The sequence below is a fragment of the Oryx dammah genome, unplaced genomic scaffold, assembly GCF_014754425.2.
Source record: "Oryx dammah isolate SB20612 unplaced genomic scaffold, SCBI_Odam_1.1 HiC_scaffold_11050, whole genome shotgun sequence".
NCBI lineage: Eukaryota > Metazoa > Chordata > Mammalia > Artiodactyla > Bovidae > Oryx > Oryx dammah.
Genome location: NW_024080444.1, coordinates 1167776 through 1193489, shown reverse-complemented (window position 1 = coordinate 1193489; position 25714 = coordinate 1167776). Strand labels below are relative to the sequence as shown.

The following is a 25714-nucleotide window of genomic DNA, read 5'->3' as shown; positions in this document are numbered from 1 at the left end:
AGCTAGGTGGAGGGGGAAAGAGAGATTCTAAACTGGGCATGTGGTGAGCATGGCAGACAGTGAGACAAAATGAGGAGAGAAATCAGGCATGAACCAGAAGCCACAGGGGCAGAGAAGATGGATTTTACTCTGGAGCAAAAGGGAATTTGTAGCTCTGAATCCCCGCTCCCTTTCTCATCACCCCTCCCCTCCAGCCAGTAGGTTTTCCAGCTTACCTTTCACCTCTTCTCTTAATTCCACTCCCACCGGTTCTCTCAGAACAGCTCATCTTTTGTCACCAGGAAATGGGCTGGAAACAGATACTGGTCCCCATGCCATACAAACTACCACCTGTGCACCTCAGCTGGCCACACTGGCCCCTGAGGGATGTGTCTGCAAGCCCAGCTTAGAGGGAGAAACAAACACGGGTGTTCGGCACCTCGCAACACAATGAACTCCACCCTTTTTAGTGCTTTACTAACCTGTTCACGTGAAACCAAGCCTCCTTCCCCTCCAGAATATCAGTCCTACCATATGTTCTACAGGAATGACCAAGACAGCAAGTGTAACTTCGACTAGAACTTCTCAAAGACATCTCGGGGTCAGTGGTTCTGTCCATTTCCGCCGCCACCACATTAGCTGAGAGCTTCATCACATAAAGTCTGAATTCCGAAAGAGTCTCTAAAAATCCCCCCTGATTCTACTTTGCTTAGGTGGCTCTCAAACTTTAGTGTGCATTCAACTCACCTGGCACTACTGGTAAAGAACCCGCCTGCCAATGCAGGAGGCCTAAGAGACGCGAGTTCAATCCCTGGGTCACGATGCCTGGGAGGAGGAAAAGGCAGCCCACTCCAGGAATCTCGCCTGGTGAATCCCTTGGACAGAGGAGCTTGGTAGGCTATAAGCCCAGGGGTTGCAAAGAGTCAGACATGACTGAAGTGACTCTGTACACATACAGCTCACCAGAGGGCTTGTTAAGAGATACTGCCTCAGCCCCACCACCAGAGTTTCTGACTCAGTAGGCCTGTGGAGGGCCCAGCAAGTTCCCAGACAATACTGCTGCTGCTGCTGCTGCTAAGTCGCTTCAGTCGTGTCCGACTCTGTGCGACCCCACAGACGGCAGCCCACCAGGCTCCCCCGTCCCTGGGATTCTCCAGGCAAGAACACTGGAGTGGGTTGCCATTTCCTTCTCCAATGCATGAAAGTGAAAAGTGAAAGTCAAGTTGCTCAGTCGTGTCCGACTCTTAGCGACCCCATGGACTGCAGCCTACCAGGCTCCTCTGTCTATGGGATTTTCCAGACAAGAGTACTGGAGTGGGGTGCCATTGCCTTCTCCCCAGACAATACTATTCTGCTTTAATTCACCCAGGATACCACTCTCAGAGTATTCTTCCTAAAACAGATGTTCAGTCATACTGCCCCCTTAGATTAAGGACCTCAAGTGGCTGCTCACACTTATCACATAAAGTTCAAACCCTTCTGCCCAGCCCACCACACCTGTCCAATCGGACTACAGTGACAACTACTACCATTTAAAAACCGCCAAATGTCTCCAGCAAGCTCGTGACCGTGGCATCCTCCTCCTCAAGCCTGATGTGATGTAAAGAAAACTCCTGGGCTGGTGATCAGAAGTCATCATGGGCATTCTCAAGCTGTTAATTTTCAGAAAGTCACTTCATAACTGCTTCTGGGTGTCCACAGATTTGAAGTGATGACCACAAACCTTAACAAATGTCTGAAACTTTTGTTACTGGTGCCCTTAAGGACACAGATTAATAACTCGAACTCAAAGAATTTCAGCGTTGCAAGGTGTTTCAGTTAGCCATGTGCTCCCCTGAGCAGGAGGATCCTTCTACGGAAATCCTTCCTGGCTCTTTCAAAGTGAAGTATAATCAAAAGAAACCATGGTTGTCAATGCATTTTGTGAGACTAAACAAACGAGAGGAAATATAACCAGGGAGGCCAATGGGCTCACTAAAGATGCTCTGGCCAGGAAGTGAGAAGACAGAGCACCAGGATACAATCCAACACTTCCTGGCCGTGGCACCTTGGGTATGTCACCTGTCATCCAGGACTGCTAGCTTGTGAAATAGAGATGAAACTCCCTCCTTGACTACCACATGGCTTGGTATGGAGGAGCAATACACTGCGTGTTGATAGAACAAATAGTCACATGAGGATTAAGTACTACATGAGGTAAGGTACTATTATTTTCTAACAGGTCTAACTACCCACATAGTTGCTCAATTTTGGAACACTACTCAGCTTTGCAGATGTCCCTCTGGGCTGTTTCACAATAAATTTACATGTACTAATTTTTACAAATGCATTAGAAAACCTGTTGATTAAAAGGCAGAGTAGGAGTTTTCATTAACTTTTTTAAAGAAAAATCTTAATTTTTAACCTTATGAATGCAATACTTGAACACACCTTTACTCTATTTCTTACATTTCCCTTCTGTTTCTTCCTTTATAGATCTTTAACTTCTTCCTCTCTGCCCCCTTTCCAACTCAGAAACATGAACAAACCTCACTCATTTCTACTTAAAAATCAGCAAAAAAGATAACTTTTTCTTGATTTTGTTTTTCTCCTGAACCTCTCCCACTCTTTCTCTTCATGGACAAGAGCTTGTAAAAGGAGATGATTCTCACTTTCCCTACTTCTCTCCTCCCGTTCTCTTCAGCCACTACAGCCTTGCTCCCGCCGCAATTTCCTTGAAACCATGGAAGCTAAAGGTCTCTGATGACCTAACTACAAACACAAAAGATGCTTTCCAGTCTGTATCCATATAGACCTCTTTGCAGTACCTGGCTCTGTTGACCTTATTCCAGAACTCACCTCTCCCCAACCCCCTGCCCATACTGCAGCCACCCTCTCACGGCATCTTCCTGGCCCTCAAACCTCCACAGCTCAGCTATCATTCCATTAGCTGTTCTTTCATTGTCTGTATTCACGGGGCTCCCTTCTCCACTCTCATATATTTCACTCTCTTGGAAAGAGCACTTACAGTTCATGCCTTCAACAGCTACACGTATGGTGAAAATTCCCAGTCTACTGATCCAGCCCAGATCTCTTTTATCTCTGACTGCTACATACACCCTTTATTCGTCATTGCTTTCAGTAATATTTTTTTTAATTTATTTTATCTCAGCTTTCAAACTCAGCACTATAAACGCTGAAGCAGTGGTTACCTAGGAAACTATTGGATCAGTTGGAGAACAATTATGAGGGAGGAATACATATTTCTGAAGATAGCTCAGATTTCCATGAACAGAGACATATGAAATAAAAAAGCAATGTGGAAAATAAACGCCTTCAGATCCTAAGAAGTAATTTTCAACTCCAGCTCCATTCCTCAATCCTTAGAATATTGCACCCCTTCCTTATATTGTGGGGGTTGAGTCCTAAGAAAAACTGCCAAATCCACAAGTATTGTGAACACACTCAAAAATAGCTGAAATTTCAAATGAAAAATCTAAAATGCTGACGATGTGCTATATAATTTAAAGTTTAGTAAGCATGTAAGGACAGATGGAAAGCATTTTTTCATGGTACTCAAGCCTTAAAAGAGTTGTCTTAATAACCAATAAAGGAGCAACTTACATATTCAAAAACAGACAGCTGACTAAAATAATTCTAAAATGGACAGGAAGGAATAGTACTTAACAATCAAATATGATATTATAAAACATATTCAGTGGAAAGGAAAAATGTCATGATATGCCTCAAAAAGGTAACCAAAGAGTAAAATTAATATGATTCCAATTTAGAAAAAAAATTATTAATAATATCTCTATATATGAAGAGAAAAAGAAAGAATACACACCAAAAGAAGTTATGGTGATGGTAATACATATTTTATCTCTTCTCTGTGCTTTTCTATATTTCCTGAATTTTCTCTGATAATTTCTTAAAATGCCCTTTAATGTCAAAGTTACAAGAAGAATATAATAAGAAAAATAATGAAAATATTCAATGAAAAATGTGTGAAGTGGAGTTGCTCAGTTGTGTCCAACTCTTTGCGACCCCCATGGGCTGTAGCCTACCAGGCTCTTACGTCCATGGGATTTTCTAGGCAAGAAAATCGTGTGACCACACCTATATCCAGCAGCACATGCCTACTGGATATAGCAATGAAATACACCAAAATTCTAACAGTCTGTATTAAAGTGCTCATAATTCTTTCCTCCATCTTCCCCTCCACCTTCCCAGATGCCTGGCAATATGGTTATATTATTTTACAATAAAATTAATAGTTAAACATTTTTAAGATAAAAAAGGCCCAAAAGGGATTTGTGACCCAAGAGGTAAATCTGGTTTTGTTTCAGCTTTTACATAACAGGGCCATCTACTCACTAAATGCCTTAGCATAGCTGTCCTCTTCCTTTTTGGCACTAGGGACAGGTTTCGGGGAAAACAATTTTTCCATGGATGACTGGGGGAGGTGTTGGAATGATTCTCACAAGGAGCCTGCAGCCTAGATAGCTCGCAAGGGCAGTTCACGTAGGGTTCGTGCTCCTGCGAGAACTCATGTTGCTGATGAACTGACAGGAAGCGGAGCTCAGGCAGTAATGCAAGCTCCGGAGCATGGCTGTAAATACAGATGAAGCTTCGCTCATTCACCCACTGCTCACCCCCTGCTATACAGCCTGGCTCCTAACAGGCCATGGACTGGTACCAGTCCGTGACCCCACCGTTGGGGACCCCTGCCTGAGCAGCTCAGAGAAGCCTTCCCTAATTTGTAAATGAGCACTACACCTGCCCAGACCTCTCCCCACCTTGCGTGTGCATGCTAAGTCACTTCAGTTGTGTCTGACTCTTTGCAACACCATTCCTACTTTAACATCAACATCACAATTTACCAAAATGTTGGAGTGCTCTCCCCAGGACACCCACACCCCCTTCCTGACCTTTTCACATTAGATGTTCGGTGCTGTCCCGGTGCCTGTTTTGAATCAAATGATGAGAAGGGCTGGCTGCTTGTTGCCATATCTACACGAGAAGGCCTGTTGATAAAAAAGGCAGTGAGGTTTTCATTTCTTTGTCTTACAGGAAAAATGTACTTATATTCAAGAACACAGCACAATCCCTTCAGTTATTTATAATATCTCACCTCCATTTCTTACCAATTTTGCAAATCAAATAGCAAAATCTACTCAGTTACAAAGTGAATATTCCTGAAATGCAGCCCCTATAAAATAAACTTATTTTTCTTTTCATTCCAGTCCAACAAAAAAGAAATTCATGAAATCGCCCTCTCCCAAAACTTTCCACCCAAATGTAACACTGTAGCTTGTATATATCCTTCCAAATCTTTTCTCATGTATATCTATGTATCTATCTCTAGTTTTCTCAATTGAAATGGAATATTATTGTAGGGGAGGAAGGAGTTTCCATCAGCTCTGTTAGGGTCCCTGGCTGGGTCTGTAAATCAAACTGACAAACACAGATCAATAAGACAAAAGCATAAAAATGTGAAGTTATACACATACATGTGAATCTCCAGAAGAGACTGAAGACCCAAAAACTGACCAGAGCAGAAATCTTTTATACCTTTCAGTCAAAGAAACAATATATTTGTGAAGAACTGGCAGGACAAATGGTAAAGGCTAGGAGTAAACGGTAAAGATGTAACTAGGAAGGTAAGGGTTAGTTTAACAAAGTTTGTCTGCAGACTCTCTGAGCTGTAAGAGTCTGTCTCCAGTAGAAAGAGAATTTAGATCCTACTTTTGGGCAGAAAGAGGGAATTTTTTCAGTTTTTACTGCTTCTTAATTGACTTCAACTCAAAAATGATGTTTATGTCAAAGGCACATACACATTTCCGGATTACATACTTGGTTTCCTTCATTATATGCTTAATTTATCTTGAATCCTTTCTTCCCAACACAGAGTTGCTCTACCATGGTTACTGTCCATACAGCTATCTACTGAATAGAGGTAACATAATTTGTTACCCATCCCTCATTTTGAGGCATCTTAGTTGCTCCCAATAGTCCACCATTACAAACAATACTAAAATAAGCCCCTTTACTCACTTTCCTGATTATTTCTTAAGGATGAATTCTGGAGGTAAAAGGCATGCATTTTGTAAAATATCTTACATTTTAAAAGCTGCCTATTTCCCGGTATATATACCCCACTGAATGTTGAGATAACATAGAAGATGTGGAGATCAATCTGGTTTGCAGAATCGTAGGCCACCCTTTGACCCACATCTACCCTCACAGACACTCATGGAGGCGAGTCCACTGGAGAGAAGGAAACTTCCACAGAGCTTAAGAGTAAGTCCTGCCCTGTGTATAACAGAATCTCCAACCTCCCACTGAAGAGTCGCCTTAACTGCACACAAGCTATAGAGCAGAGAGGAAAAAGTTACTGACCTTTCCTTTAGGAAAGCTTTTCCTATGTTTTTAATTCTAAAATGTCAATGCCCTTGTTGTAGATTAAGTAGGGTTTGATTATATTCTACCTTCTGACTTCCCAATACCTGGTAATATTTTATATCCAACATTCATCTTTTCTTGAACATATCAAGTTCCCTAAATTTTATACATCAAATTAGAGGAAATCAAGGTTCTTTTTACTAGGGTGGCTAGCTGTGGGTGGTGAGAGACAATAAAATGTCAAGGATAAGAGGAAATGTATCTTAAAGGAAGGTTATTTTCCATCACAAGAACTTTTTACCAGGAGAACCGAGGAAGTGCTAAGCACTCAGATAAACCAGACTCCAGGGCAGTGACTGGCATCTCTGTTTACAAGCAAAAAAGGAGAAAAGACAGATTCAAAGGACTTTTGGACCGTTCTTGCCTATCTGTTCCCTTATAGGTTCATTTATAAGGGCTAGAAAAACATGTTCTTTACAATGTACATTAAAATGCCCCCTTGTTTGTCATCTGCCTATCTTTAATGTTCTCCCCAATACTGAAATTTTTATTTAATCAAAACTAGTCATTTCCTTTTAATATTTCTGATTTTCAAGGCATACTTAGAAAAACTTTCCCTCCAAAAGATTATATAACATAATTTTCCATGCTGCTTACTTTCTAAATATCTAATGTGTTGAGCCATTCATAATTTAAGCATATGCTATAAGATAATGTGTGCATTTTTCTTATTCTTTTGCCATTTTTTCCAAGATAATTTTTAAAAGCCCATATCTTCACCCCAACGACTTGACATACTACAAATATACGTATAAAACACTGAATTAATTAAGCCCTGTTAAAATCAAATCTGCTGTGCCAGGTAAAGGTTGCACATTTCAAAGCTATAATTATAGCATCTTTATCAAGCATGAAAACACTTGAATTTATCAGAACTTAGTAATTATTAAAAACAATACTAGGGTTTTTTTATTTTTCTGAGGTACAAGTTTAGTTTTTTATTCTTTTATATATATGTATATGAAGTCCCAGACATTCTACAGTATTTTAGAATTTATATTAATAGCACAATAAGTACATCATGCTACAGATTTTTTAAAATAATCATATTTAGATCTAATTCACTCATTTAAACTACTATCTAGTATTTTATCAAGAACCTATTTTTCCTTTTTTATGAGAAATGCTTCAAATACACGGAGAAAATGGTTTAACATGCAGGTATATCTCAAATCCACTTGGTGTACAGTGTGATCTAAATTTAAGTACTTCCCCTATGAATAGGCAAGTATCCCAACAGTAATGAATAACTTGTCTTTCAGCTATTCATTAGATGCTAAATAATACAAAAGAAAGACTGTATGCCTGCTCAATCAGGCACTGAGGTAGGCTCAATTGTACGCCTACCATCTTAGAGCACAAATAGGCCCATCCAAGGAATATTTCATTTTGTAAGGGATATACCTTTGTTTGATTTGTTATTTTCTATACATTAGGGTCTATACTTTATAAAATAATATGTTAATTTGTGGATTTTTTTGGTTTGACACATATGCAAATACTTTGATAAGGTTATGTTTTTTTTGCCTTGAAGGAAATTAATCAGTTTTGTATGTCTGTATATAACAAATCTTACTCAAACATTCTTTCTTTAATTCCCCCAAATGCTCTTGGAAAAATTTTAACCATCTTGCTGATTTTGTCATTGATCAGTAAACCTTTGACATGTGTTCATACTATACTCATCACACTCCGACCTCCTGAATGACACTGCAATCTCTAACCCAGGGCAAGTTTTCACACATGCATAAAGCAGTTTCAGGCACTTCTTTGATCCACTCACATATTTGCCTCTGTTTGCACCAGTCACACAATTTTCATTTCCATGGCTTTCTTATATATGCCAATGGGCAAATCCCCTACTACATTAAATGATCTTTGAGAGGGTGTTGGCGGGAGCAGCGGATCTCGGGCTGCTACTGCAATTTCATTCTTATATATAAATTTTAGAATAAGTTACTATAAAGTTACAAGAGAAGTCTGCTGAGTTTTGAGCAGGACATCATTACATTTTCAGAGATTCCGAGAACTGCTATCTTTACAACATTATATTTTCATACCTATACACATTTATGCAAGTCTTCTCTTATTTTCTTCAATAAAGGAAGGTAATATACATAAGACACTGCACTAAGGTACATGCACCCTGGCAAAGATGCCATGCTAGATGCTCCTTATGTTGCTTCAGCTTTAGAATGTGTACCACCAAAGTAAGCACAGTTATTAAAACCTTGACTGAACAGAATGACTTGCCTGTTCCACTTTTGGGCAAAACCTAGATGCTATGCTCAGATGTTTAGAAAAAATGTATTTTTAGCTAAAGAAAAATCTTGCTATTTGGTTTATAGAGGTTAAGGAAAAATATCATATCATATTTCATTTATACTATTATTATGCTAGAAAATATGTCCTTATCTTGCCCTGATTTTACCGCTTTGTTTTTAAACAGCTTTATTGAGACGTTAATCATAGACCACTCATTTGAGGTATACAATCAATTATTTTTAATATTCATAGATATAACATCACTTTCATCATTATCTAATTTACATTTTGTCACCCAAAAGATACTCTATATACGTTAGTAATCACTTCCCATTTCCCTCTACCTCTAGTACTAAGAAACCACTAACTTACTTCCTACATGTATAAATTTGCCTTTTCTGGACATTTTATATTAATGATATTAAGTAATATGGTCTTTCATGATTAGCTTTTTTCACGGAGCATAAGGTTTTCAAGATTCATTTGTGTTGTTGTTATGTATCAATACGTCATTCTTTTTTATTGCCAAATAATAATCCATTGTTATGGATATGACACACTTCATTTGTCATTTCAGTAGTTGCTAGGTATGTGGGTAAATTTCTACTTTTGGGCTCTTATAAATAATGCTTCTATTAACATTCATGTACGAGTTCTTGTGTGGACATGTATTTCACTTCTCTTGGGTATATATATATATACACCTAGGAGTGTAATTGCTGAATCATATGATAATTATACATTTGATACTTTTGAGAGGTGTCAGGCCATTCTCTAAAATGACTGTGTCATTTTACATTCTTATCAGTAACACAGGAAACTTTCAATTCCTCCATATCTTGGACAACACTTGTTCCTGTCCATCTTAGGGTATATTATAGTATTAGGTAGTTAGAAAAAGGAGTCCAAAATGGCAGTGGCTAAAAGACAAAGGGAAAAGCCTATGAAAGGGGAACAAAAGAAAAATCTGAGAACCTCAGGTGAAACAAACAGGCCCTCTTCCTGGTTAGCCCTACTTTGCATAGGGCAGGCTTGCGAGGAGGATACAAAACGTATAAAAAAGCAAGCCAAGTCTGCTGGGGCCTCTTCTTTGGGGTCAACCTGCCTTCATGCCTCCAGCGGGTAGTATCCTTTGTTGCCGAATAAAACCCTAAGCTGTAATCAAGCTGTAACACTGGTCTGCAGTTTCAAATCTTTGTTGCCCAAAGACAGAACTGAGGAAATTACACACTCTCCCAACAATAGAACCTTATGGTTATGACTTGCATTTGCCTAATGACTAATGATACTGAGTATCTGTTTGAGTACATATTGACCTTTGGAGAAATGTCTATTCAGGTTCTTTGGCCATTTTTTAATTGGGTTATCTGTCTTTTTATTACTGACGTTTATATTGCTTTAATTTTTAATCTCTTGGTAGAACTAGTCTCAGATGAAAAGTTGTATGCTTACAACTTCATTGTTTATACTTTTTCTCTCATTCAAATCACAACAGTAGAATCAATTCAAAAATTTCCCCCAATAAATCCAACACAATGAGCTATGTTCCTGCACAATGAAATAAAAGCAAGTCCATTTTTAAAAGAAAAAATGAAATAAAATTTCAAAAGTTAATAAAATGACACAATATCCTTGAAGCTTTTTCATCAAAGTTAAAATCTCTTTAGGGGACAAGAGGAATGAATGAAGAAAGACTAAAGATATGCTCTGGGAGGCACCATTTATATAATATAACCTACAGTCTGAATCCACTCCAGTATTCTTGCCTGGAGAACCCCCATGGACAGGAAAGCCTGGGAAGGTACAGTCCATGAGGTCACAAAGGGACACAACTGAGCCAGTAAACACAACACAAGCACAGCCTGAATGGTCCCCACTGGAGTTATGAACACCGGACTCCAGCGGACACCACCACCAGATTTGCAGTTAATCTATTGCTTACTATTATTGACCATATAACCCCACTTATCTTAATAAAGAAAACTGCTCATCAGACCAAATTCTGTCCTATGGATGATGTTTTCAAATAGCCATCCTCATGGCCAGTGATCAGAGCAAAAGGAGAGGTGCTACTTCTGCTTCTGGAAGAGAAAGAACAGCCGAGAAATTACCAGGCAATCCACTCCCCAAAATACATGTCACTGTCAACTTCACCCCCAATCCTGTCACCAGCACTGTCAGAATGAAAGGAAAGAAATTTCAACTTTTTTTTTGCCATAGTAGTCCTGACCTTTAGAGGGAAGCCCCAAAACTCTAAAAAAGGCCAAAAAAAAAAAGCATCAACGTAGAATATAATTATTCTATTAGGTGAGAGACTAGTAGATTTATAAACTAGATAAACTACCCCTAACTAATACATGCTTAGACTTATTACAAAAGCTTCCTCAATCAAAATTGTAAACCTTCATATCATCTGAAGAACTTGGGTGGTTTTTACATACTTTGTGCTTTTCCATAAAAGGAAGAGCTCAGGGAGCTTGACCTGGAAGAAAGAAGACTTAGAGGACAGCAGAGAAGAAGAAAGAACACAAGGGCTATTTCCAGACACTTTCCTCCCTTGTTCAATCAGAAGGTTACAATTCATCCTTCTAGACCAGTGGTTCAACCTTTTTGGTGCCAGGAACCAGCTTCACGGAAGACAATTTTTACATGGACCTGGTGTGGGGGGATGGTGTCAGGACAATTCAAGCACTTATATTTATTGTACACTTATATTTATCGTGCACTTTATTTCTAACTTTGATGCCACCACTGATCTGACAGGAGATGCCAGATCCATGGCCAGGCAATTGGGGACCCATGTTCTAGACCACCTTTTCTGGAGCTGTATCTTACTCCCAAAGGATTCAGAAAAATACATAATAATGTGTATCCAGAGAGAGAATAAAACACAAACGTGGCAAAATGCTAAAAAAGAGATTCAGGGTGGACAGAAGTTCTCTGTATGATTCTCGTACCTTTTCTCAAAGTATGGAGATACTGCAAAATAAAGGTGTTTTTAAAAGACAGCTCTGGTGACTAAGGGCAGAGAACAGGGATCAAATGGCCACTGGCCTCTGGCATCTGTGGACCAGCTAGCACCAGTGGAGAACGCCAAGCGCTCAGGGTCATGGGCGCATAGACAGGTCCAGCCATCACAGGTAACTCAGGGACAGGCACAACAAGGACAGAGGTCACTGCAAAAATGACCGATGAGACGCTCAACCAGAGAGCAACACCCAGACTGGGCTCCATCCCCGTGTCACTTCCTCCTGGCCCCAGAGCACATCTGGGAAGGAGGGGAAGGAGGGGGAACCTTTGGGACAGGAGATGTCAGCCTGACGCAGAGTTTAAATTTTCACTTGCGTGGGCATTTAGCTTCCCTACTCCATCAGGAAAACCTGAGAGTCTCCCAAAGAGGCTGTCTGAATGTTGAACAGATGATGTCATCTTTAGTTGACAACTTAAATGTTTTTTTCTCATCCTCAAGGGAGATGAGAGTTCCAAAGCAAAGTGAGGATAGTTGAAAAGAATGAAAATTCATTTTTGGATGAAAGATAAAGCATGCCCAGATCCTACTCACTGAAAAAAATGGAAGGTGGGACTTACTGTCTCTTTAGAAAATAGAAAGAACCCCAAAAGATGGTGTTTTTCTTGCCCATAGTCACAGCAGACCACTGACACAGTCGGAAGCTAAAACCAGAGCCTGCCATCTTTTCAACGTTATTTCCTCAGGCAAAGCAAACTACTCCTTCACTTTATTCAAAACAAATAACAACAGGATGTTAGTTAGCAAGAGACATATACAGCTCCTATTTCTTTTTGCTGGTTTTCTTTACTGATTTTTTTCAAACTTAAATGAAAATTCCTTGCCTACTGGAGGGTTCTCTTATTTCTAGTGGAAAACTTCTACCATCTGTTAGTGATCCTTCTTCAGTTCCCTACTGTAGTGTGATTTTGTAGAAAGCTTGCTGGACACATGCGGAATGCTGGGTTCTGTCCTAGGTGTGCAAGCAATGAGATTTGGGGTCAGTCGCTCACCTCTGCCAGGGACTGGGAGGGGCAGCAAGGGGAGAGGGAGGTGGAAGCAAGTGGGGTGGGTAGGCTACTAACTGATGTACATAGAGTTTCAGTTTTACAACACGAAGAGTTGCAGAGACGGACAGTGGTGATGGCTGTACCACATTATGAACATACTTAATACTACTGAAGCAGTGGTTATGATGGAAAAGTGTATGTTACATGTATTTTACAACAACAACAAAAAAAAAAAAATGAGGGAAAAAAACTGCACATACACACAAAAGCCAGAAGTGGGCTGAAGATTCCTTTGTCCTGTTTGCCTCACAGGGATGTTCCAAGGAAGCAATGCATTCCACTTTGCAAAATCACTTTTTAAATTGAAACATGACATAAACGTGGTCTGATGCTGTTAAAAGAGTTAAGTGATTGGGGCCAAGAACTCCCCATTAGACAGACCACTGGACTCCTGCTACTCAGCAGTTTGGGCTTCCCGCAGGGACAGCCAGAGGCCACTTAGCAGCACCCTGTCATTTTCATCAGTCCCTCCAAGCAGGGATGCAGAACTTCTCAGGACACAGAGCAAATGCCGATGTCCAGCATGACCCTGAATGAGGGTAACTTTATCATTTCTTTTAAAACATCACCTAAAACACAGAGAGAGAGAGGAAAAAAAAAAAACCTTTCTAAAACACAAAGATGAAACAAGTTTGCCTTTCATTTGGCTTGTGGTCCATGAGAGAAAGAAAACCCAACACTACCCAAAAGTACCCAAAAGTTTTCCAGGCTAGAGAATATGTCTCTCCTCTTGGTTTCATGGTCAAACTTTAAAACCCATCACAGTATGATGAGTGGTCTACTTTTCAGCTGTTGTGAGTAGATGATGAGCTTTTTAAGGACAGGAATTCTCTTAGTCTAGAGAAGTTCAATAAACTTTGATTGAATGAATGACATTTGTATTGATTCTATATGTGTATTAGCACCCTTGTGCCAAATACAGTCTCAATTCTTGGTATTTTATGCCACATATGTAAATCATGGGAAGCACCCATGATTATATGATCATGGAGTCCTCATTCACAGCAAGCAACTATCAGTAAATATTAGGGTTCCCCCACATACATCTGGGCTTTCCTGATGGGTCAGCAGTGAAGAATCCACCTGCGATGTAGGAGATGCAGGAGACGTGGGTTCAGTCCTTGGGTCAGGAAGATCCCCTGGAGGAGGAAATAGCAACCCACTCCAGTATTCTTGCCTGGAAAATCCCATGGACAGAGGAGCCTGGTGGGCTATCATCCATGGGGTCACAAAGAGTCAGACATGACCAAGCAAGTAAGCACGCGCGCACATACATCTATCAGATGAGACTAGCAAAACAGAAGGGGAAACAAAAATACACAAATAATTAAGTGCCAAAGTTTAATTTTCTTTAACTCTTCAGTGTACAGCTGTTTTCATAGTTGATATACTGTATATACTCAGCCTGTGATACCCAGTGGGCACATACAATGGTTTGTTATACAGGAATGCTACTGCCAAAAAAAAAAAAAAAACCCTACACTAATATTAAAGAGGTGTGATGGCACATAAATGCTACGTATTAAGGCCTGATTTGCTGGCTCATGGAAAAGGCTCAAGTTCTGCCACGTCCACCAACTAAGAAGATAATGACTATAGCCCCAAACCACAAGAGAAATGCAAATCTTTGTCCCATACTTCCCTGCTTTCTAAAATATAGCATCTGTGATGACCTGAAACAAGATATTCTATAACCCACTAATCTAAAACGATCGCCAAAGAAATCCACTCATACCACCTGAATGGTCATGAAAGACTTTCCACACCTGTGAACTGATGAAATAGCAAAAGAAAAACAAGCTACATATGAAATCCATGCCAATCTCATGTCCACATAATTTGCCCATAGGTGAGTCCTGCCCTTTCGAAAATAAGTCAAAGACGTAAGCGTAAATTTAGTTGAAAGGTAGAAAGCAAGCCAAAACAACAGGAAAATCTCTGAGCCTGAGGTCAAAAAGCCTAAGCATTTTTCATGACACATGTCTGCAGAGTACACTGAAATTTCATTTACAAAAAGGGAGGGGGGCTGCCTAAATTCCCTCAATAAATCCAAGATTAAGAAACACAATAAAACAGATCTGCCGACTTTCAGCACGGTGGAGTCATGGTCAGAACCTTGAATGACTTGTGGACAACTGATCTAACCTATGCACCTCACTCTTCTCAGCAGTAAAAGGGGAAATTAATTAACACAGTAGTTGTTTAAGATCCAAAACAGACTCACCATGGGCACTGGGCCTGACAGAAGGCATTTTAAGAACAATCTAGCCTATTTCTTTGCCATTTCTAGCCTATTTCTTTAAGATATGAACACAATGACACAGCAAAGAACTGCTAAACCTCCCTCACTGCTTTGTTCAGGAAATCACAGAGTCTCAAAATGTCTTATCTCACGATAGGCCTCAGAGACTTCTGCTAGTCAAATGAGAGATGTGGTGCAAAAAAATGGGAGATGAAAACTATATACAAGTCACAAGTGAGTGATATGCTTATTCATAAGTTACTGGGTTAGAAATCAAAATATACTTCCATAAAAACAATGATTGATATATATCTATACCAATATATATCTCTATGTATATGTGTTAAACGTGTATATATATATATATACACACACACACACAAATATATGTATATATATATATACAGCATAAATCTCTATATACATTCATATATGCAGGTATACAAATATGTTAAATTCTCAACCTAAGCCTATTTAAGCCCTAAATTATTAACAACTGACCAGAGTCTTAGAGCCAGGAGCAAGGTGACTCCACTGCTCATACTTTAGTGACCCCTCAGTGGCTCATCACTGTCCTTGCCACAGCTTCTTGGCAACGTACCTTGGCACCTGTCTTTCACTAACCAGCCTATCCTCACTAGAACTGCAGGGTGCCCAAGCTTCTTGACAAACCCTGAAGAGATCATAGTGAAGGAGATCAGAGTATGTCACCCCAAAATGTCATTTTCACATAAAGAGTATTTCAAGTTGAAGGCAATTAGCTCTCTGCTCCCCTCCTTTCTTTCTAAAATTAGGTCATCAATTTCTTTTTATTAAAGATGTTTCCCTCTCCCACACTAGGAAGAAAACTAGTCCAGAGATAACTCTTAACCACCTGAAAGGACTCTTATCTATGTGTCTGCCTGCATGCATGCTGAGTCGCTTCAGTCACGTCCAACTCTTTGTGACCCTATGGATTTCAGCCCATCAGGTTCTTCTGTCCATGGGATTCTCCAGGTAAGAGTACTGGAGTGGGTTGCCATGCCCTCCTCCACAGATCTTCCTGATCCAGGAATCGAACCCGTGTCTCTTAGGTCTCCTGAATTGGCAGGCAGGTTCTTTACCAGTACTGCCACCTGGGAAACCCCTTACCTGCATGAAAACCTTACTAAACAATTCTTATTTAGCATACATTTTCTAATCATCTTCCCATAACTCACCCGCACCCAGTAGCCCCCCAAATCCTCTTCTTTTATTTAGCCTCTTCACACTTCATCATCCTTTGTTTAAATGATATGTTTCCAATTCCAACCACCTCCTTGAGGCACATTTCTTGGCAAACTTTCATATGTATGTATGCAGTTAAACTTGTTTTTCTCTTCTCTTCCTAATCTGTCTTTTGTCCATTGAATTTATAGGCCCCAAGTATCCCCAAGGGGATAAAGGAGAAGTTTCCTTTCTTGCAATGGTCTCTCATATCTCAGGGACTTGGGCATAATAAATCCTGATGCTATACCTGATTGCCACCAGTATCTAGCAACATCAGCCTCAATTCAGACATCGCCCTCCTCCAGAAAGCTCCCTGAACTCCTGCCATCGCCCAGACTTGAGTCAGTTGTCCCTGATCTTTGCTCCCACAGAACACTGACCTCCATACTATAAAATTTATCCCATTACATCCCAATAACAGAGCTCCTTGTCTGTATCCCCCAATAAACTGTAAGTGCCTAAATGAATATTAATAAGTCAAAACATCTGCCTTATTTATTTACTTACTTAAGTCCTGACTAGCTCACTCAAGTAATAACCCTCTGACAGCACAGGGAGACCTCTGAATCCAGGCTGCCAGGGATTCTTCTTCAGAGTCAAGGCCAGCCAAACCCTTAACAGGTTCAGGTTCTTACTGTTTTTATTTTTTGTTTTGTCAAGTTGGCTGGTTGGTTTGTGTCTGCTGTTTGCTCTTGATTCTGGTTTTGATTTCTTAGTATATGTCTTCCAAAACACTATAATGGAATGAATCGTGGCTAAGAAATCTAGCTACTGGCCCCATTTTAACTACTATATGATCTCTATCTTTGCTCCCCCATCTGTAAGTTGAGGGGATGGTCTAAGAGTGGTTCCTGAACCTCACTGCTCACAGTCCTGAGGGATGCCTGTAATAAACACTGTTCTCTGTCTAGCACAGGGAACTCTACTCAGGGCTCGGTGGTGACCTAAATCAGAAGGAAATCCAAAAATGAGGCAATATAGGTAGACATATAGCTGATTCACTTTGTTGTACAGCAGAAACTAAAACAGCATTGTAAAGCAACTAGACTCCCATAAAAAATAAATACATAAAAGTAAAAATAAACACTGTTCTCCCTCTAGAGCTCAGGTAACTCTGATGAGCAGCCAGGTTTGGGGACCACTGGAAGGGGCAGAGATTTGAAATCAAGTCACATCTGGGACGGAGTTCTAATTCCTCCACTCACTTCCTGTGTGACCTTTAGCAAATTACTTAACCTCATCTCCATTTACTTGCATGTCAGAGCACAGATAGTAAGTAGTTTACAGGACTGAAGGGAAGGAAGATTAAGGTACAAAAGAAGAGTACCAGCTAGTGGCTGGCCCACTTCAGATGCTCAGTAAATGGTAACGACACCCCTCCACGCCTCCTGTGTATTCTCATGGCATCCCATCATTTCTCTGTCATGGCCTCTAAGTTTCCAGAGAGCAAGGCACCTCTGTTTTATTCTCCACCCCATCTCCAGTGCCCAACACAGTGCCTATGACACGCCCAATATTATTCAATAAATATTCATTCAATTAGTGAATCAGTAACATAGTAGAATATACTAACATAACTAATTTCCCTCCCTTTCTCAATAGACTAAACTGTGAGTGCCTCCAAAGCTGGAACTATTCCTTGTTTACTGATCTAAAACTCAGTACTTAATATAGTGCCTATTACATGCTTGTTGAACTAATTATTTTCAAAGTCTCTTTCTAGGTCAAGTGTACCAAGGATCTGTGGCTCCAGAAGATCTGAGACAGAATTGGTTGCAAGTGTTTGTATGTCTTTTATATATTTGGCTGCACAGTACCTATACTTCTACAGTTGAAAAATTAGCACACATATAATGAAATAATTATGCAATTTCTGAAGGTTCCCCTCACCTGCTACCAGTATCTGCTCAATGAGGGCATATATAATACCTTGTTCAGCATCATGTCCCCAGAGCCTAATAAGAGCTTTGTGACAAATGTAAACATTTGTTGAATGAATGAATATAAGTTCTTTGCCAGTCTAGGTAAGGCAGAATTTCCTATTTTTAGGACTCTTCCCTCACTGAACTCAAAGTTGCTGCATTTAGGAATGACGAAATGTTCAAAAATAAGAACAGCAGATGTTTCATCTCTGGGTGGTAGAGAATTTCTTTTTAAAATCCTTGATTAAAAAAAAATAAAATAAAATAAAATCCTTGATTTATTTTACACTGCAGAAAATCAACCAAAATACTAGCACCCAAAAAACTCACATAATAAATCACCTTAAGTCAAATATATTCTGCATCTACAAAGATGACTATTACCAGTTGGTATTTTAAAGTATTATGACTGTTGAGCTCTGAACTTAACTTTGAGAAATCACTTTAGCTAATGTGATTTTAAGATAAAAGAAATGAGATCCGAAACCAAATGATATGAATCAGATCACTAAAATAGTAAGACTTTCATGTAACAAAGATTAATCAAGAACATATGGGGGTTATTATGAAAATCAAAATTTTACCTCTGTCTTTACAAAAGATTCAAAATTGATTCAATAAAAACTCAGCAAGGATACAGTTCTAGTCTCCAGTGAATTCCAAAGAGGGAAAGTGGGACACAATGACTAAGGACAGATGTTTAGATTAAAGGGTCTGCGTCACCAGAAAAAAATGGCACCGATTCAAATGCACGATTAGAAAAGGGTGGTCAGGCAAAGGTCACTTTGGGGTAACTCCCATTTACTGTGATCTGCTATAAAGAGACTGAGGGAACCCCACACAGCATGGAGAGAGGTGAGGTCTATGACTATCTCCCGAGGCTATTCTGCCAGCATGCCACAGTACTTAATTTTTCTTTAAGATTTTAATCTCCCTAACAAAACAAAAACACACCACGAAGCCAACAAAGGACATAAGACAAACACAACGAATACAAAGTGAGCCATCATCATCTTTCTATTGTTCTGCAGCCTCACGCACACCTTGCAAGAGCAGTAAACCAGCCACAACATCCTTCTCAGCAGCAAGATTCGCTATTTTCCCCCATTTCAGCACTCACTCTCAGGAACTTCAGATAAAAAGACATGGGGGTCCAGGCTGGGGAGCAGGGGGAGCTCTGGCAGGCTTGACACGAAGGCTTTAATGAAGACAACATCAACTAACAAAAACTGCTGGTCTCCGGTGAAATTTCACTCAGATTTTTTTTAATCGGCATAGCTTTCCTTAAATTAAATCCCCACAGATCCAAACAGAATGCTGCAATCATACCCCCCAGGAACAGCTAAATAAATGCAACATACTCACAGGTTTAGAGCGGCTGTAACTTTGAAGAAATGAATATAGAAGCCTTTTCCTCTATCCTACCAGATTTTTTTTTTTTAAAGCCAATGGAAAGAAGAGACCGTTCTCAATTTAAAAGGCAAAAAAATCCTCAAATTCTGATTTATGTCTTTATGTCTGTGAGACTCTCAATTAATAAGCGTAAGAAAAGAAGTTGCCCGGCTGCTGACAGCATCCCCGAGCTTCCCAGGGCAGAATTTAAGACATGTCAGTTAAAAGTGGCAGCTACACACTGCCGAAAGCTGACGCTCCTGCAGGAAAGGATGCCGGGAGATTTTTTTCCCCCAATCTCTGCTGCAGCCTAATTCTAATCCATCACTATTTAATTATCCTAGAGAAACAAGCAAGAAAAACACAAATGGCCTGGATTTATAAAATCTGCAAGGTCTTTTAATGATTTTTCACCTAATCCAGGGATTCACTGCTATCTAAAGAGGGTTAGCTGAAGAATAAAATGAGTTACCTCTTTTGGTTTAAGGAAAATGTAAAAGCAGGCTGATGCACCCATGTTAGACTTGGGTTTAATATCCTATTGACTATTTTAAAACACTAAAAAAGGGAAAGTCAAGTTCTCTTAAGTTTTTAGTCTGATGAATTAAATGTGCAAAAGTTAAATTAGTGAAGTGAATGAAATATACATATGACCTAACAGTCATTCCAATATAGATGGGAGCTGCACTTTAAAATCAATATTAGATAAAGAATATTTGAATTGGTTTTGTTGAAACTAAAAAAAATAAATAAATATAAAGTAAGCTTAGAGATGGTCAGTGACTTGGCAACTTGTCTTGCCTGATGGGCACTCACACATACTAGAACTGGACTGTTTCTGTGATGGGGCTTACAATTCAATCTGATTATAAAAGTCTCAGGTAAAGTGTTTTGATATTTTCTGATTGTAAAATAAACTCCTTACAGAGAACTGGAAACAAAGAAGGAAATTAAAACCAGCAGTAATCTTGAACTAGAGATAGCCAATACTTTACTGCTAGTCTTCTTTCTCCATTTCTTTCTCTTTTTTTTATTACTACTGTTTTACATTTTGTATACTACCTTTTTCACAGAGCATTATGTTATGATTATTTACCTATCAATGTGACTCATTTCTGAAAGTGCTCAAGAAAGCTGACATACGCAGTGACAGACAGTCAACATGTACTTATGTGCCTAATATAGGCTGAGCAAGTAAGAGAGAGGATCAAACAGAGCATGTGTGGTCCCTACTCCCTTGAAACTCTCAACCCAGCAAGGAAGCCATATATTCATCAAATAGTCACAAATGTGATAGGTACTAACTTCAGAGGAGACCTACAGGACTCTTTAGAAATATGGAAGAGACCTGGTCTTGCAAAGCTAAGGATTTCTCAAGGAAGGGCAAGCCCAGATGCAAAATCATCAGTAAAGTGCATTTCACATCTACATTTTCCAATCTTTTATCTAATATTCTTTTTTTCTTGTATCAAAAGAAACTTTGAGTCCAACTATATTCTTGTGAAAAATGTATAATATATAAGAGAATAACTGATATGACTTTGAGAAATTACAAAAGGTAGACCATACTGCCTCCCTAAAAATGGTGAGTTCCCACGTTTCTAAGAAATCTTCACCCACCTACTGTATAGCACAGGAAACTATATTCAATAGCTTGTAATAACCTACAATGGAAAATAATCTGAAAAAGTAGATATATGTATATCAGTTCAGTTCAGTAGTTCAGTCGCGTCCGACTCTTTGTGATGCCATAAATCGCAGCATGCCAGGCCTCCCTGTCCATCACCAACTCCCAGAGTTTACTCAGACTCATGTCCATCAAGTCAGTGATCATCCAGCCACCTCATCCTCTGTCGTCCCCTTCTCCTCCTGCCCCCAATCCCTCCCAGCATCAGAGTCTTTTCCAATGAGTCAACTCTTCACATGAGGTGGCCAAAGGATTGGAGTTTCAGCTTTAGCATCAGTCCTTCCAATGAACACCCAGGACTGATCTCCTTTAGAATGGACTGGTTGGATCTCCTTGTAGTCCAAGGGACTCTCAAGAGTCTTTTCCAACACCACAGTTCAAAAGCATCAATTCTTCGGCGCTCAGCTTTCTTCACAGTCCAACTCTCACATCCATACATGACGACTGGAAAAACCATAGCCTTGACCAGACAGACCTTTGTTGGCAAAGTAATGTATCTGCTTTTCAATATGCTGTCTAGGTTGGTCATAACTTTTCTTCCAAGGAGTTAGCGTCTTTTAATTTTATGGCTGCAGTCACCATCTGCAGTGATTTTGGAGCACCCCAAAATAAAGTCTGCCACTGTTTCCACTGTTTCCCCATCTATTTCCCATGAAGTGATGGGACCAGATGCCATGATCTTCGTTTTTTGAATGTTGAGTTTTAAGCCAACTTTTTCACTCTCCACTTTCACTTTCATCAAGAGGCTTTTTAGTTCCTCTTTCACTTTCTGCCATAAAGGTGGTATCATCCGCATATCTGAGGTTATTGATATTTCTCCTGGCAATCTTGATTCCAGCTTGTGCTTCTTCCAGCCTAGCATTTCTCATGATGTTAAATAAGTTATATAAGTTAAACAAGCAGGGTGACAATATACAGCCTTGACGTACTCCTTTTCCTATTTGCAACCAGTCTGTTGTTCCATGTCCAGTTCTAACTGTTGCTTCCTGACCTGCATACAGGTTTCTCCAGAGGCAGGTCAGGTCGTCTGGTATTCCCATCTCTTTCAGATACATGTATGTAAAACTGAATAATTTTGCTGTACATCTGACACACTATAAATCAACTATATATCAATTAAAAATTAAAATTAAAAAAGAAAAGAAATCTTCAAGCTAAAATTAACTCAGCCATGTTCTGAATCTCATAAAGGCTAAAAGATTACCTTGAGAATACTGGAAATAATTTGACATGGATTTTTTTTTAATTTAACGATATTGATATAATCTAACAGAAAAAAACCCCCACCAAATATCCAAATAATTTGTGAAAATTCTCCACATGATCAAGGTCAACATCAACAGTGAACAGTGATAAATCATTCTGACTGAATATGATGTGATGAAAATAGTATTTTATATGTGTGGTGTTCCTCCCCAAATCTCATAACTCCAGTCTTACCATGAGAAAAACACCAGACAAATTTCAGTATATGGACATCCTACAAAATATCTGCCTCAAATTCCTCAAAAGCATCAAGGTCATCAAAAAGAAGACACAATCTGAGAAACTGACATAGCCAATTAGGTAAAAAGTTAGTAAACCTGAAAAAAGTATGGACTTTTGTTAGTGATGATGTATTAATGTTGGTTAATTAACAGCAATAAATTATGACACTAATGTAAAATGTTAATAATAGGGGAAACTGGGTATACAGTAGATGGGAACTCTCAACTTTTCTGTAAATCTAAAACTGTTCTAAAAAATAAATCCTATTTTTTAAAAGTCCCTTTCCCAAAATGAAAGTAACTTTATTTTTTTCTGATGATTAATAAAACATATCCCATAAAAATATTTTGACAGTGCAAAAAGGTCATAAAGGGGATATTTTGAAATTATAAGTACTCTGTAATTCCACCACGCAGAGATAACAAATTGCAAACACAATATGTATGTATGTGTGTGTATATATATGCATATGTGTATGTATTTATATATACATATATATTCCACTATTTTAGCTGTGGTTAGGCTGACTAGTAGTGAATGTAGTGAAAGTCGCTCGGTCGGTGTCTGACTCTTGCAACCCCATGGACTGTAGCCCACAAGGTTCCTCTGTCCATGGGATTCTCCAGGCAAGAATATTGGAGTGGGTTGCCATTTCACCCCAGAATTACCAAGTTTTAATCCATGGAATCTATGAATGTTACCTTAAATGAGCAAAGAGATTTTGCAAGTGTAATAAGTTAATCATCATAAAATGGGGAGATTATCCTAGATTATTTGGTTTGGTTCCTAAATGCAATCACAGGTATTCTTCTAACAGGGAAATAGAAAGGCATTTTACACAAAAGGCACACGGTGATGTGACCATGGAGACAGAGTGATTTGAAAAGACTATGCTGCTGGTTTTGCAGTTGGAAGAAGGGGCCGTGAGCCCAGGAATGCAACAAATCCAGTAGCCTTACTGACCTACATCTCTTCTCTTAGGTTTTGTTTTCTCCAATTTTTCCATCAAAGCATTCACTTTCCTGAACTTTTTTTTTTGTATAAAGTCTTTTTTAAAAAATAACAATACATGTTTGTTTCTTTTTTTTAATTAATTTATTTTGATTCATGTCAGTGTATGGCAAAAACCACTACAATATTGTAAAGTAATTAAACTCTATTTCTTTATGTTCAAGGTTTTTTCCAGCTAATTCTCTTTTAACTGAATATGAGGATTTTGTCAAAACGGTCAAAACTGTCATGTTTTTTCCTGCTGGTGTCAAGCTTAAAAAATAATTTCCAACCCAAAGAACATAAAATGATTTACCCTAATTTGCTTTTACTACTTAAACAATAAAATCTCCAATTTATTTTCATTGTTATTAAGAACCATGCAAAGCCATAAATCCTCCAACCACTGTCCCTCCACCCATTCTCCCCTGGACCAGCATCAACATTGAGACTTGGCTGGAGTCCAAGTGTTGAAGCGGGGAGACTGGAGACTTCCCAGAGACCCCCATCTGCTAGGGGAAGCACACTGCCTGAAACCACCCACCATGGCCAGGCACCACAGTAACCACGTGCATGAGTTATTTTACCACAGGAGGTCCTGGTAAGGAACTAACCAGCCACCACCTACCGGGAGAGTTTGGGAAAAGTCAAAAGGAAACACCATGTGTCCTACCACCTCCCAGAATTATTCTTGCTGGAATCCATCTGGACTGAGCAATGTGTGAGCCACCAGGCAGGACCCTGAGTCAGAATAACTGGCCAAAGACAACGTGGAAACTAATCCTATCACCATAAAATCTGAGACTGTGAGCCAAGTGGCAGAGTAGTCCTCCTAGGTTCCCTTACCCTCCCGTTCTTCACCTGGGCGCCCCTTCCCAGAAAAATCTCTTGCTTTGTCAGCATATGTATCTCCTCGGACAATTCATTTCCAACTGTTAGACAAGAGCTCCCTTTTGGGTCCTGGAAAGGGTTCCCCTTCCTGCACCCACGCTCCCTTTGCAAAGTCTCTCCCCATGGACTAAATCAATGCCTGTTAAAGAAAAAGAGCTCAACAAACATTTGTTAAACCACGTGAAGGAGGATACTCACCCTGTCCCCAGTCTGATGAGGTGGGTCTCAAGACAGGGAAATGGTCAAGGATCACAGTCACTCATGTCTCAAAAATTTCACAAAGTCTTTTCTGTTTTTCTTTGAAATTTTTTAAACATTTTATATCTTGAAGCAGTCATCCTAAGACTGCTAAGAAAATAGCCATAGCAAAGTTTCTTGTACTTTGTAAGGAATTGTGGTTTTAGAAAATGTTCCCTATATGACATTGTACATTAAGTAATTGGTATAAAAATTATATTACATTTGGTTTATTCTTTGAAGTTTTACAAAATGCTTTCAAACAAATTATTTCATGAGTGAAAAATACATATTAAAAATAATATTTTTACTTATACTGAATTATCTAAAAAGGCATCCTTAAACTATTTTAGTAAGTTCTACTGAGAATATAGGCTCCATCCAGGGAGCTGAACAATAAAATACTACCAGACAATGAGAATGCTATTTCAAAATACATATGCTTTAAGTAGGCAATCACAGAATTAACTTCCTGGTATCAACTACCATAGCATTATTTTAATCAAAGCAAACAACACATTGTTGGGAAAATTTCTTTTAAATTGGGGCCAGAAATTTTTAATGACAAAGAATCTCTTAAATCCGTAGGGAGATCTGACAGACAGAACTTTATCCACACACACTTTTTTTTAAACTGCATAAAAGCTAAGTCAAGGTGCCCTCACAGGAAATTTTCTTTACTGACAAAATAAATAGAAATTAAAAGCTTGTAACTGCATTGCCAGAGGGGAGATAAAAGCTGTGCCTATACCCCTAAAAATGCTATTTTACCAGAACTACATGGAGCTTTAACACATTTTGAGATCATTCTCTGCTTATAGGTGATTAAAAAAAAAAATACTCCTTGCTGGC

General features: G+C 39.2%; 1 protein-coding gene across 1 annotated transcript in view; it reads right to left on the bottom strand.

Moving 5' to 3' along the window:
* LOC120860204 (tetratricopeptide repeat protein 39B-like) overlaps positions 1-25714 on the bottom strand; it is a 150155-nt gene that overhangs the window by 62473 nt on the left and 61968 nt on the right. Inside the window, 1 exon segment of the mRNA XM_040235986.1 lies at positions 4890-4985. Coding sequence (XP_040091920.1) covers positions 4890-4985 — 96 coding nt within the window.